At 32.6% G+C, this 11,812-nt stretch overlaps 1 protein-coding gene across 1 annotated transcript; it reads left to right on the forward strand.

The window, feature by feature from the left end:
- The first annotated feature begins 3,430 nt into the window (after positions 1-3,430).
- Positions 3,431-10,593, forward strand: LOC104888391 (protein DETOXIFICATION 35). Its single transcript, XM_010673350.4, has 7 exons — positions 3,431-4,037; positions 6,900-7,525; positions 7,823-7,879; positions 8,076-8,314; positions 8,434-8,552; positions 8,638-8,724; positions 10,114-10,593. The coding sequence occupies exons 1-7, from the start codon at positions 3,768-3,770 to the stop codon at positions 10,189-10,191; spliced, it is 1,476 nt and encodes a 491-aa protein (XP_010671652.2). The 5' UTR covers positions 3,431-3,767; the 3' UTR covers positions 10,192-10,593.
- Positions 10,594-11,812: the final 1,219 nt, after the last annotated feature.

Genomic DNA, 11,812 nt, shown 5'->3' on the forward strand with positions numbered 1-11,812 from the left:
ATTGGACCTAAAAAAAGTTTTTTTTTTTAATAAACGGGTGATGGGTCGGATTAACGGGTCGGGTGATGGATGAAAATTGTCCACCCGAATCCGATCCATCACCCGCATCCGTTAATCCGTCACCCGTTAACCATCCGTTTAAACCAGGTTTTTCACCCGTCCATTAAAACGAATAGACAGGATGACCGGATGATCCACTGGATATTGCCATTTCTACTTCAGATATTAGATTTTCATATAGGAGAGAGCCAAAGAGGATTGATTAATCACATGGTTAATGTTTTAAGTGGCCTATTATTTCTCGTAAATATTTTCTTTTTTATGGTCTTAAGTTATCAAAATATATTTTAAAAAGCTAATTTTCACAAAAGTGCATATAAAAGATTTGTGTTAATCAACATATTACTTTGAGGAGTTGAATATAAATGATGTTTGTTGTTTACCTTCATTCTCTTTAATGTGAGATAACAAGTCTTCATTCACGTGTGAAGTTTTATTTTAACACCCGCTCACATTTTAGTCTACTAGCCTTTTGTAGTTTTGTGCACGCGATGTGTGCGAGAATACATCCAAATGAATTATGATGGGTTGGTTTGGGTTATTTTTATTTTGAACAATAAAACTTGTGCACTGCCTGTCTGATTTAATTTAGGAGGATTTTTTATTAAAAAAATCTTGTTTGTTAACCAGGAACAGTTGATCCATATACTTATTTGCCACTTAAATCGGTGAAGATCAATTTTTCTCCTTTTCTATATGTTCACACTTTGAGTTCTAATTATATTTGAAATGAAAATTTAAATTTTACATATACAATCTGATTTTGCATGAAATGGTCATTTTAATTTTTTCCCCTTTTCTAAATTTTAACACTTTGAGTTTCAATTATAAAATGAAATTTTAAGTTTTTCATACATAATCTGATTTCGCATGAAATGGGCATTTTTAATTTTTCTCCTTTTCTAAATTTTAACACGTTGAGTTCAATTATATGTGAAATGAAATTTTATAATGTTCATACACAATCTGATTTCGCAAATTAATGTAATTTTTTTTTCTGAAAATGGATTGCTGCAAAAGTTGTTCGCAAAAAGGTTTGATATTGTTTTGTTTTTCAAAATTTATTTCTGAACATGGATATTTTGCAAAAGTTTTGGCAAAAATTTTATATTGGAAGTTTTAGAAAAAGAACTAAATGTGTCATAAATGAATCAAATTTCATACACATCTTGTTTTCTGATTTTATAGAAAATGAATCAAATTTAAGTTTAATTATATAAAAGCCCTCTTCAACTAATTGCTATTATCTCCATTTTTTCAACTACATAATAGTCGACTAATGTGAAATAACTTTGAAGATTAAAAGAATTATTTATCTGCTTGAAAGTTCGCAAATTGCCGATGGACGAATGTGTGATATCACTGTCAAAATCTTATTTTTGTATGTATTGACGTCGTAGTATATTAGTTTTGCTTGTAAGTTAATTTTTAGTTTTTGTAAAGTTTCTTGATCATTTGAGTGATTTGCGTGATTTTTACAATGTGATTTTCTCAATTCTATGAGTGATTTGTAAAGTTTCCTCATATAAGTGATTTCTGAGTGATTGTTGAAAATTACTTTCCGATGGCTTTGTTTGACCTTCATGTTGGTATTGAGATTCCTTTTGTAATTTAGAAAGGAAAGGGGGGCAAAAAAGTCAGTTCAAAAGAAGACACCGTTGCTCCTCCCTTCCCTTATGTAATAGAGATCTGATCTTTTATTGAAATCGAAAAGATGAGGTCAAAACTCAAAAAGGCTCATCCTAAAACAATTACGAGTTTTGTGTTCCAAACATTTTCTTTGACGAATTCTTCACCAAATACTTTTGAATATTTTTCTTTATTTACCAAACACCCCTTGATCTTTCACAAATAAACCCGCATGACCTTAGTGACATTTTGTTGTTGTCTCCTTTACCATGTATTTTCTATCTTTTTTTTTTGTTACTGTATGTGTAGTATCTGAAACAAACACTCTAAGAGATAGCGTTACAATTGCTTGTTTAGGAATACATTTTAATACTCCCTCGTTTCATTTTAATCGTTACACTTTGACATTTTACACTATTCACAAATTTCACTCTGACCATCATTTGTAATTTATACGCATATGAAAATATAATCATGTGGGATCTTATTATTAGATTCATCATAACCTGTATTTTATTAATATGTACTTTTGTTTATTTGTACAAATACAAAACTAAAGATATATGTTCTCAAAGTTTTGCATTGACATGCATGAAAAGTATAAGTGTGTAGATTAAAATGAAACAAAGGAAGTATATATTAGTATAGATTAATCCACTAATCTTTCATTACCCATCCCTCTCCCTGCATGGCCATCAATATATACATTTGACGATTGATATCTTTCATTTATAATATAAAAGATTAATTATTAAGATACACATCAAATGAACCTAGCAAGATTTCACGTGATAATTTTTTCACATAAAATTTTCACAACGGTTAAAATTTGATAAGATTTATGACATGAATACTAAAATAGGTAAAAGTTTAGAATTTAGTAAAAGGAAATACAAATCTTTTTTTTTTAATAGTAAAATCAATCCATTAACGAAAGAGTCATACGACATCTACAATAGAAATCAGGACTAACAAGTACTCCCTCCGTTTCCTAAAGATCTTCCCACTTACTGTTCCTACAGATACCAAGGAAAATCAAGTTGTGTGGGGCATTGTGTGAGTAAAGTAGGAGAGAGAAAGGAGTTAAGATAAATAAACAAATAAAATTAAGAAAGTAGGAGAGAGAAAGGGAATAAAATTGAATTAATAATGTAATGGTGGACCATAGGATAGTGACATGAGAGGGTAAATAGGGAAATTTGTTTTGCCAAATAAGGAATAAAGCAAAAGAGAGAAGATCTTTTGGAAACACCCTTAAACGGAAAGAGGGAAGATCTTTAGGAAACGGAGGGAGTACATAACAATATTGAAAAAAATTCAATTCGAAATTTGCAAACTACGATCGATTTGTCGTATCGCCATTTGAAATACCATCTCCCACATCGCTGTTTGATACAACCTTCTAACGAGGGGGCCTCTCGATTTTCTGTTGTTCTAAAATAGAATTGAATCTGCTCCCACTGTTTGTAATTGTAGATCTGACTCTTGCTTCAACACCGCATAATTCTTCATCAACGAACCAAAATTACGACACAAAAAAAACGTTTCTCTCAAGTAGAAGAGAATAACCCTTTCTTCCAAGAGAGAAACAATCCTCTCTAAAAAGGTAGTATTATTCAAATAAAAACTAAAGTCAACTAAATTAAACCACGTAAACAAAAGCAATAAAATTAAATTGGGGCTTTCCATCGATTTTTTAATCGATGCCAAAAGGGAGTACAAATCTAGTTGAGTTTTAATTTGAAAATATATTGTTGTGACTTTGTCCAATTAAAGTTTGGGCGAAAATCTAGTAGCATTCCAAATATCAAAAAGATGATACCTATAATAAATTCACACTATATCCCAAATCATCATCAAGAATTAGATACAAAAAATGCTGCAAAATACAGCACCACGTGACACTCTTCTACACCACACTTTGTAACTACCTCTTCGCCTATATACCTATACTAACTACCTAAAAACATTTCAATTGGCTTAATTCGTCTCATAATCTATCACTTTCTTTCTTTTCTAGACATCCTTACATAACAGACAACACTAACAAAGTTGATAGAAAGACCCCGTAAAAGAAAATGGAGGCACCATTGTTGAATGGTTTTGCGAGATCGGAGGAGGAAAACGGCGACTATGAGGCGGTGAAGAGTGTTACGGAGGCGGTGGCGGTGTTCAAGGAAGAAACAATGAAGCTATGGAAGATAGCAGGTCCATTGGTGTTTAACATACTTTGTCAGTATGGAAGTAGTGCTATTACTAACATTTTTGTAGGACATCTTGGGGACCTTCAGCTTTCTGCTGTCTCTATTTCTACCTCCGTCATTGGTACCTTCTCCTTCGGCTTCATGGTTATTTTCTCTCTCTCCGGCCTCTTAAAATTGCTTATTCGCTAGCTAGCTATTCCCTCCGTTTCACAATATAAGGCACGCACGAGGTTCGAGGTCGAACTTTGACCGTTTATTACTCTCAATTCATGTTGATAAAAAAATTTAAAAAATAATATTATTATAGTATTTTTCAAGACGAATCTAATGGTATAATTTTTATTTATCGTATTTGAGAAATATTTGTGGTCAAAGCAAATATTCGTAAAGCGTGAATGCCTTATATTTTGAAACAGAGGGAGTACTAATTACTTTTTGATCCATAAATGTTTGTTTCAAGACTCAAATTCATGACCTCTCATTTGATAATGCTAATGCACTAATCAAGTGTACTACAATACTCATTATAAATGTATCATTGTATTGCTTGTATCTTAAAAAGGCAAAATACTTGATGAATTATCACATCTACTAAATATGTTCATAACGATTAGGCTTAGGCAGCTCTTAGCTAGAGCTGTCAATTCTCATATAGTCATACTAGTATTTTTTTGCACGCGATGCATGAATTATTTTGGCGATTATTATTAAATTTCATCTAAATGTAATTTTGAAGAATGTAATTTACAATCATCATCAATTTTAATTAAATATTATATGGAATATATACAAAATATAAAAAGTACTTGATGAAGAATTTGTGTTCTTGGTGTTTCTATTACTTGTTAATGGATGTTGGTATTGTTATTACATCTCAAAGTTTAGTCAAAATTAAATTTTATGTCTTTGGTTTTGTAATTGATTTAGAAACTGCTTTAGTTATGTTAATTTGTTCTTCAATCATAAAATTTTTCTTTCACTACACATATTTTTATGAAAGTTTATTTTAGCTACTTTGAACTTCTTTTGATATACATACTTTAAATTGAAGGACTATGATCGAGGAAAATCTCAAAATCTTAATAGGTAAGTATTTTTATTGGATGAAGGGTTAAAAAGTCTTTTCAAAGAAGGACACCATAGCAACATTGGCTTATATAATAGAGATATGAGAACTGCTAAGAGCATTTTTGCTCAACAATATAATGACATATATTACATCTATTTTTTTCAAATGCAATATTTAATTATTTTAATTTATTTATCAAAAAGATAAATGTTGCATTTAAAAAAACAGAGAATATGAGTATGTGACAGGTGGGCTTAGGTAGACGGGGGCTTGGGCTGGTGGGTGGGGATAATAGGGCTCCTTAAAAAAAGTAATATGGCCAAGTGGACCACTTGTTCAAAATGACCGCCCTAACTTGGTTACACTGATGTCGGCCCAATAGTTTATAATTAAAGCCCAAAGTGACCCATCAGGTGGAAGGTCATGGCCTGATGTCCCTTAATTAGATAGATGGGCTAGGGTATGGTATTTCAATAACCATAGCTTTAATTTATCATTGCTCCTTTATTTTTCTGGACCTTTTACTTTGACAATATCCTAACATTCTGTGTTTTATTAGTTACTCTATATGTTTCAAAATATAAGGCATTCATGCTTTACGGAAATTTACTTTGACCACAAATATCTCTCAAATACGATAAATAAAAATTATAAAAATTATACCGTTGGATTCGTCTTGAAAAATACCATATTAATATTATTTTTAAATTTTTTTTATCATCATAAATTGAGAGTAATTAACGGTGAAAGTTCGACCTCGAACCTCGTGCGTGCCTTATGTTGTGAAACGGAGGGAGTATAATATTTTGACCATTAATACCTCACATTATAATTATAGAAGTTGATACATATAAATGTACATTAAGAGAAATTTAATAAGATTTACAGAATAACACACGATATTCAATACCAGTCTTATATGCATGCGATGCGTATCTATACTACTATATTAAAAGGCGTGCGTAAACCAGGAACGGTGCCATGTGGCGCCTTCATAGGGAGTTTTAGTTTATGTAATCCATGTACAATAAAAAAATTTAGAGAATGCATAGTATAGGTTTTCATCTCATGACCTCACGTTCATGTTCTAAAGTTTTAATCACTAAACCAAGTTGTATTTAGTGCTATCATATCAAAGTACAATATTAATAAATGAAAATTTTCTTACCTGGGCATAGCCCGGGCCTAATAACTAGTTTTAATTTCAAAACTTGTTATTATATATTCCACCCGTAATATAGTTAAAACTATTCTTAATTAAGTCTTAAAATGTGAAAGACTAGTAGTTAAATGAATCTAGATATATTAATTCGCTAATGTAAAAAAAAAATTAACAAAGGTTATGAGTAATTTTTAATATTAATTTTTTGAAAATGAATTCAGATACATATATTAAATCTTAAGTTTACTGAATATAGAACATTACACATCAATAACGAACTGCGTATCTGATTAACAACAAAGTATTCACAAAATTGAGAATGTCGTAAAGCTCCAATCTATGAAGAGAATTGATTTTTCTTGGTTTGGAGTTTGTGTTTGTAATTGTGTTATGGAAAAATTATTTTGAGTTTGAATTTGAGTTGTCTATGTAATGAGAATGCCGTGTATTTTTTTTTTGTTATTGTATGTGGTATTAATGTTTGGTAAGTTGTTGATTATGAATATTTTTTATTGGCAAATTTATGTAATTGAGCTTTTATATGAGTTGATTAGTTTAATAGAGATTGATTGATTTTTTTTGGCAAGTTTTATGCGTTGAAATTGGTTCTGTGTGTAGAAATTTGGAATCTAATATTTATGTTATGGAGGGGAAATTAAGTAAATTTCAAGGGAACACCATTGCTTTCCCTTGACTTATATACTGTTAATTAGGACAATGGCAAATTATCTTTGGAGATTCTAATGGTGTCCAACATTGTTATTGAAAATTGTAGCTTGGTATGGGGAGTGCACTGGAGACATTGTGCGGACAAGCTTTTGGTGCAGGGCAAGTTCACATGCTTGGTATATACATGCAACGTTCATGGATCATCTTATTGCTCGCGACTATTCCACTATTGCCTATTTACATCTTCGCTGCACCATTATTAAAGCTTCTAGGACAAGATCATGATATTGCTAATCTTGCCGGATTGTTTACCCTCCTTACCATACCACAGTTGTACTCACTAACCATCAATTTTCCGACCCAAAAGTTCCTACAAGCTCAAAGCAAAGTCGATGTACTAGCTTGGATCGGCTTTATTGCTCTAGTCGAACATGTTGCACTTCTGTGGCTTTTCATTTCTGTACTTGGCTGGGGTATGGTAGGGGCTGCAGCAGCTTATAACATCACGAGCTGGGTAATTACAATTGCGCAAGTAGTTTATGTTTTTGGGTGGTGTAAGGATGCTTGGTCTGGTTTCTCATTGTTGGCTTTTAAGGATATGTGGGCCTTTGTTAAGCTTTCAGTTGCCTCTGCTGTGATGCTTTGCCTTGAAATCTGGTATATGATGAGTATAACACTCCTTGCCGGTCATCTCTCAAATGCAATCATTGCTGTTGGTTCTCTTTCTATTTGGTGAGTTTATCCTTTTTTTTTTTGCATGTTGGGCATTGTTCTAGGTTCTGTTTGCTTATGTTTTCAAGGGTAAACTTGATTGCAAATTTGCATTGTTGGAAGAACTTTAGTTTACCCTGGGAAAAGTAGTTTACACCCTTGACAAACCAAACAAAGTCTTCCGTGGAAATGTTATCCTCCCAACCAAATACTCTCTTAATTACCAGCCTGCATGATGAGCAAATGTTACCACTACTAGTACGAGAAAGCTCGTGCTTTCTGAAATTTGTTAATGATATTGTCTTATTTCTATTTCAGCATGAACATAAATGGAATGGAAGCTATGATATTCATTGGTATAAATGCTGCTATAAGGTAATTGGTCTTATCCTCATCAACATTCTTTACTGTGTTAGACTTATTCTGTCTGTGTTTTTCGTTGTTCCACTTTTGATTTGTCACGTACCACCTACTAGTGAAGATTATAAAAACTTTGAGGCAGATACTATAGCATTTTACTTGACAATATTTTCGAATTCTGAAGTGAATTCTTTTGTTGTGTTACCATTAGTGTTCGTGTATCAAATGAGCTTGGATTGCAGCATCCGAGAGCAGCCAAATATAGTGTCTATGCTACAGTTTTCCAGGCTCTCCTTATCGGTCTTTTGTGCATGGTGGTCATCCTCCTTGGTAAAAACTATGTTGCTGCTATTTACACTGACAGCAAGGATCTGCAACAAGCCGTTGCTAAATTAGCTTGGCTTCTTGGTGTGACAATGGTTCTTAACAGTGTCCAGCCTGTCATATCAGGTAAATTTCATTTTCCCTGCATTTTTTTCTTGTAATTTCAATCAACGTGTAACCAATAGACTCTTGAACAACCTGTTAACGACTGTTATTTGATAATTAGTTTCCTATGTTATTTGAAGGAGTTGCAATTGGAGGGGGATGGCAAGGCCTTGTAGCAAATATAAACCTGGCATCCTATTATGCTTTCGGGCTACCACTTGGATACATTCTTGGCTATGTAGCAAATTTTGGCGTTATGGTAGTGACAATTTCTATCCTATTACAAAGAGCATTTATCTACATCTGTGATCCAAAAATCTGAAACATGGTTGTGTCAATGATAGGGAATTTGGATGGGAATGATAGCAGGAACCCTCTTGCAGACGCTTATTCTACTCTTCATCCTTTACCGAACAAACTGGAATAAAGAGGTGAGCGAAATAGTTCTGATTTACTACCTTATTACACGTTTTATCTGAAAGTTCTGAATTTGGTGATATGTGCTCTTATACTCTAAAACTTCGCACATTAGAATTAGTGAATAATATTTGATAGTATCCAATAAACTGAGCACTTGATGCTTCATTAAGCGTGGCTGACCTTGATTTTTTTTAGTAATGTATAGCATTAGTCTAACACTAAACCTCTCTTGAAAGTCATCAACTGTCACAGCCACAGGTATGAATTATATGCATTTTTGGCTATGGGATCTAAAACTTGCTTCATTTATCTATATTCTTCAGGCTTAGCTACTATTATTCGACACTACTGGAGTCGGCTATGATCCAGACTCTGCCATATTTTGAATGTTTTGCATGTTTTTAGTCCAAACTCCAATATAAATGCTCAAGTTTCCAATATAGATGCTCAAGTATTCAAGCGAGTATCTTGAGAGACGATATGAGTATGCATGATGTATTAGAGATTACATAAGGTCTAATGTTGTTGTCATATCACATATATAGCATGGAACCAACTAACGGCCCGTTTGGTTAGTGGTTATAAATAGTGGTATAATGAAATTTAGTGTAAATTTGTAAAGATTTTCACATGTCCATAACCATGGGAATGAAACTTTATCACAAAACATGAGTTTTCCTTTATAAAATTTCATTACCACCTATATCACCTTCCCAAGTGGTAATAATGGATAGTAATGAGATTTTAGGAAGAAAATGGATATCTTGTGATTAAGTAGCATTACCATTGGTAATGACATTGGATTTCTAGTACAAATTTACACTATAATGCATTACTATTCCCACCATTTATAACCTCTTACCAAAATGGGCCGTAAGGGTTTCAGAAACAAACATGTTTCGGAAATGAGAAACAATCAGGTTCCAACCATTTTCAGGTTTCCATAGGTTTACATGCTACATACTCCCTCCGTCCCATAATATAGTGCTTACATTTCTTTTATTGGTGTCCCAAAATGTTGTGCCTATTTTCTTTTTTGTCAATTTATTTGGACTAAATTATCCTTAATTTCTACACAAACTTTCCAAAATACCCCTACTTTTCTCTCAAAACATGTGATCCCATTTATTGTTTTACACCATTCCAAGGAACATTTATTGCCTTTTGATTTTATTTAAAGGAAAAAGAAAATAAATAACTAATATCAATACAAAAGTATCAAAAAGTACTTCATTAAATATATTTTTTTGGAACTGCTCATTCCATTTTCCTTAATTCCCGTGAAAAATGAGAAGTAAGCACGGAGGGAGTAGTTGTTAACTTTTGACAAAACACTCTGTTTTAGCATAATTGACAAAAGACTTGACTTTGATCTGTGCTGTCTCATACATGAAATGTAGGTGGAAGAAACAAGCAACCGTATGCAGGTGTGGGGTGGGCAAGACATTAAGGCAGATAAGATTGGTGATAGCATATGAATTTCTGCGCTCTTGCATTGCATGCATTACTTAAGGTTCGCTCGGCAGGAAGTTTTGATTTTTTTAACTGGTACGTATTTGCCCAACCTATGCTTATAAAGAGGTGAGCAGATAACTGTGACATTAAAAAGCCGAGTTCTCCATCGTAATGTCGAATCTCCAAGGCTTCAGGGCAAGGACATTACTTCTCTACGAGACTATTCACCCCAGCAAGGTTGTGTTGGAACATGGCCTTATTTTTTCTTCTCTGTTGTACTTCTTAACTTGCATCATTCTTGCAATTTTTTTTGCAGCAAATTTAGAATTCAATTTTTGTTAATTTCTTGAAGTGTAAGAAAAATTTGTGTCGATAGTCCAAAATTTGACAATCTTCTTAAATTAATCCCATAGATTAACTCATAACTTTTGGATTGAAATCTCATAACCATCCGTTTTGATATTTGACTTTACACGATAGTATAGAGAAACAATTTTCTAACATTTATCGTAGGATCGTCGCAAACATAATCAAACACATGAATCATTCAATAGGTATTAAATATCAAACATTTATAGTGTGATTTTCATGTTGTATGCTTTGAAGATTCAAGATCTAGCTTCAACTGTTGCTCTTTTAATCAGTCCACGAGCAACAATTGAACATCAACGTCTGCGAGAACGGAAGAGAAGAAATTCTCTTGCTTTTGATGATATATGCGCCGGTTTAGAGGAATAGTTTTTAGGGTTTGACTTCTCTCTTATGTGAAAAGAAATTGATTAATGAAATTAATTACCTAAATCTTAATATTATATCCTATATAGAAGTATAATAGAAGAGCCATGACTAGTTAGGAGAACCGATTCTCCTCCTATTCCCCTTCGAACCGGCACAACCCTACTCCTAAATGGATTTGGATGGCTTTGTCCAAATTGTGCTACAATGTGTGATCTCATAGGATTAATGTATTTTAGTTCTAGACTCAATTAACATTGTCCTATTAATCATATTTATTCTCTAACAAGAAAATACGATTACTAGAATAATTAACTTTATTATCTTCATAATATTATTCCTATTTATATTTAGTAATTGTCAGCATGTCTAAGGACATATTCCTTTAGATAGACACGAGAAGATTTCCATAAATATAAGCTTGACTACTTTGGGTTTGTTGCGAAAATACAAATCAAAAGTTGGGATTATTTTGAATTAATTAGAAGGAGCATCATATTGTGGGATTAATCTAAGAATTTGGTTAAACATTTGGTTATTTGTATCAATTATTCCGAAAAAGTAATGATGTTGATTTTCCTAGAATTTAGTTATAACTGATGTAAGGCTTCATGACAAGCTTATTGATGTTATATTGTGAACCCTGTGAAATCAGAGGTCATTCACTCATTTGTACTGAGAGGTCCTAAGTTACAGGTAAGACATTTTGTAGTCTTGTTATCATGCTGATTGCTGGAGATAACGTGCATCTGATTATATGACAACAAATATACACAATATATATTTATATATTTAAATGCAAGTTGGCTATTTAGCTAGTTCGTTCTACTTCTGCATAAAACACCATACGAAATTACCTCTACATGGTGAAATTACATTACTTATCTGATCTACTACCCTTACAACTTG

Source organism: Beta vulgaris, chromosome 3 (assembly GCF_026745355.1).
Source record: "Beta vulgaris subsp. vulgaris cultivar EL10 chromosome 3, EL10.2, whole genome shotgun sequence".
In the NCBI taxonomy this organism is placed as follows: Eukaryota; Viridiplantae; Streptophyta; class Magnoliopsida; order Caryophyllales; family Amaranthaceae; genus Beta; species Beta vulgaris.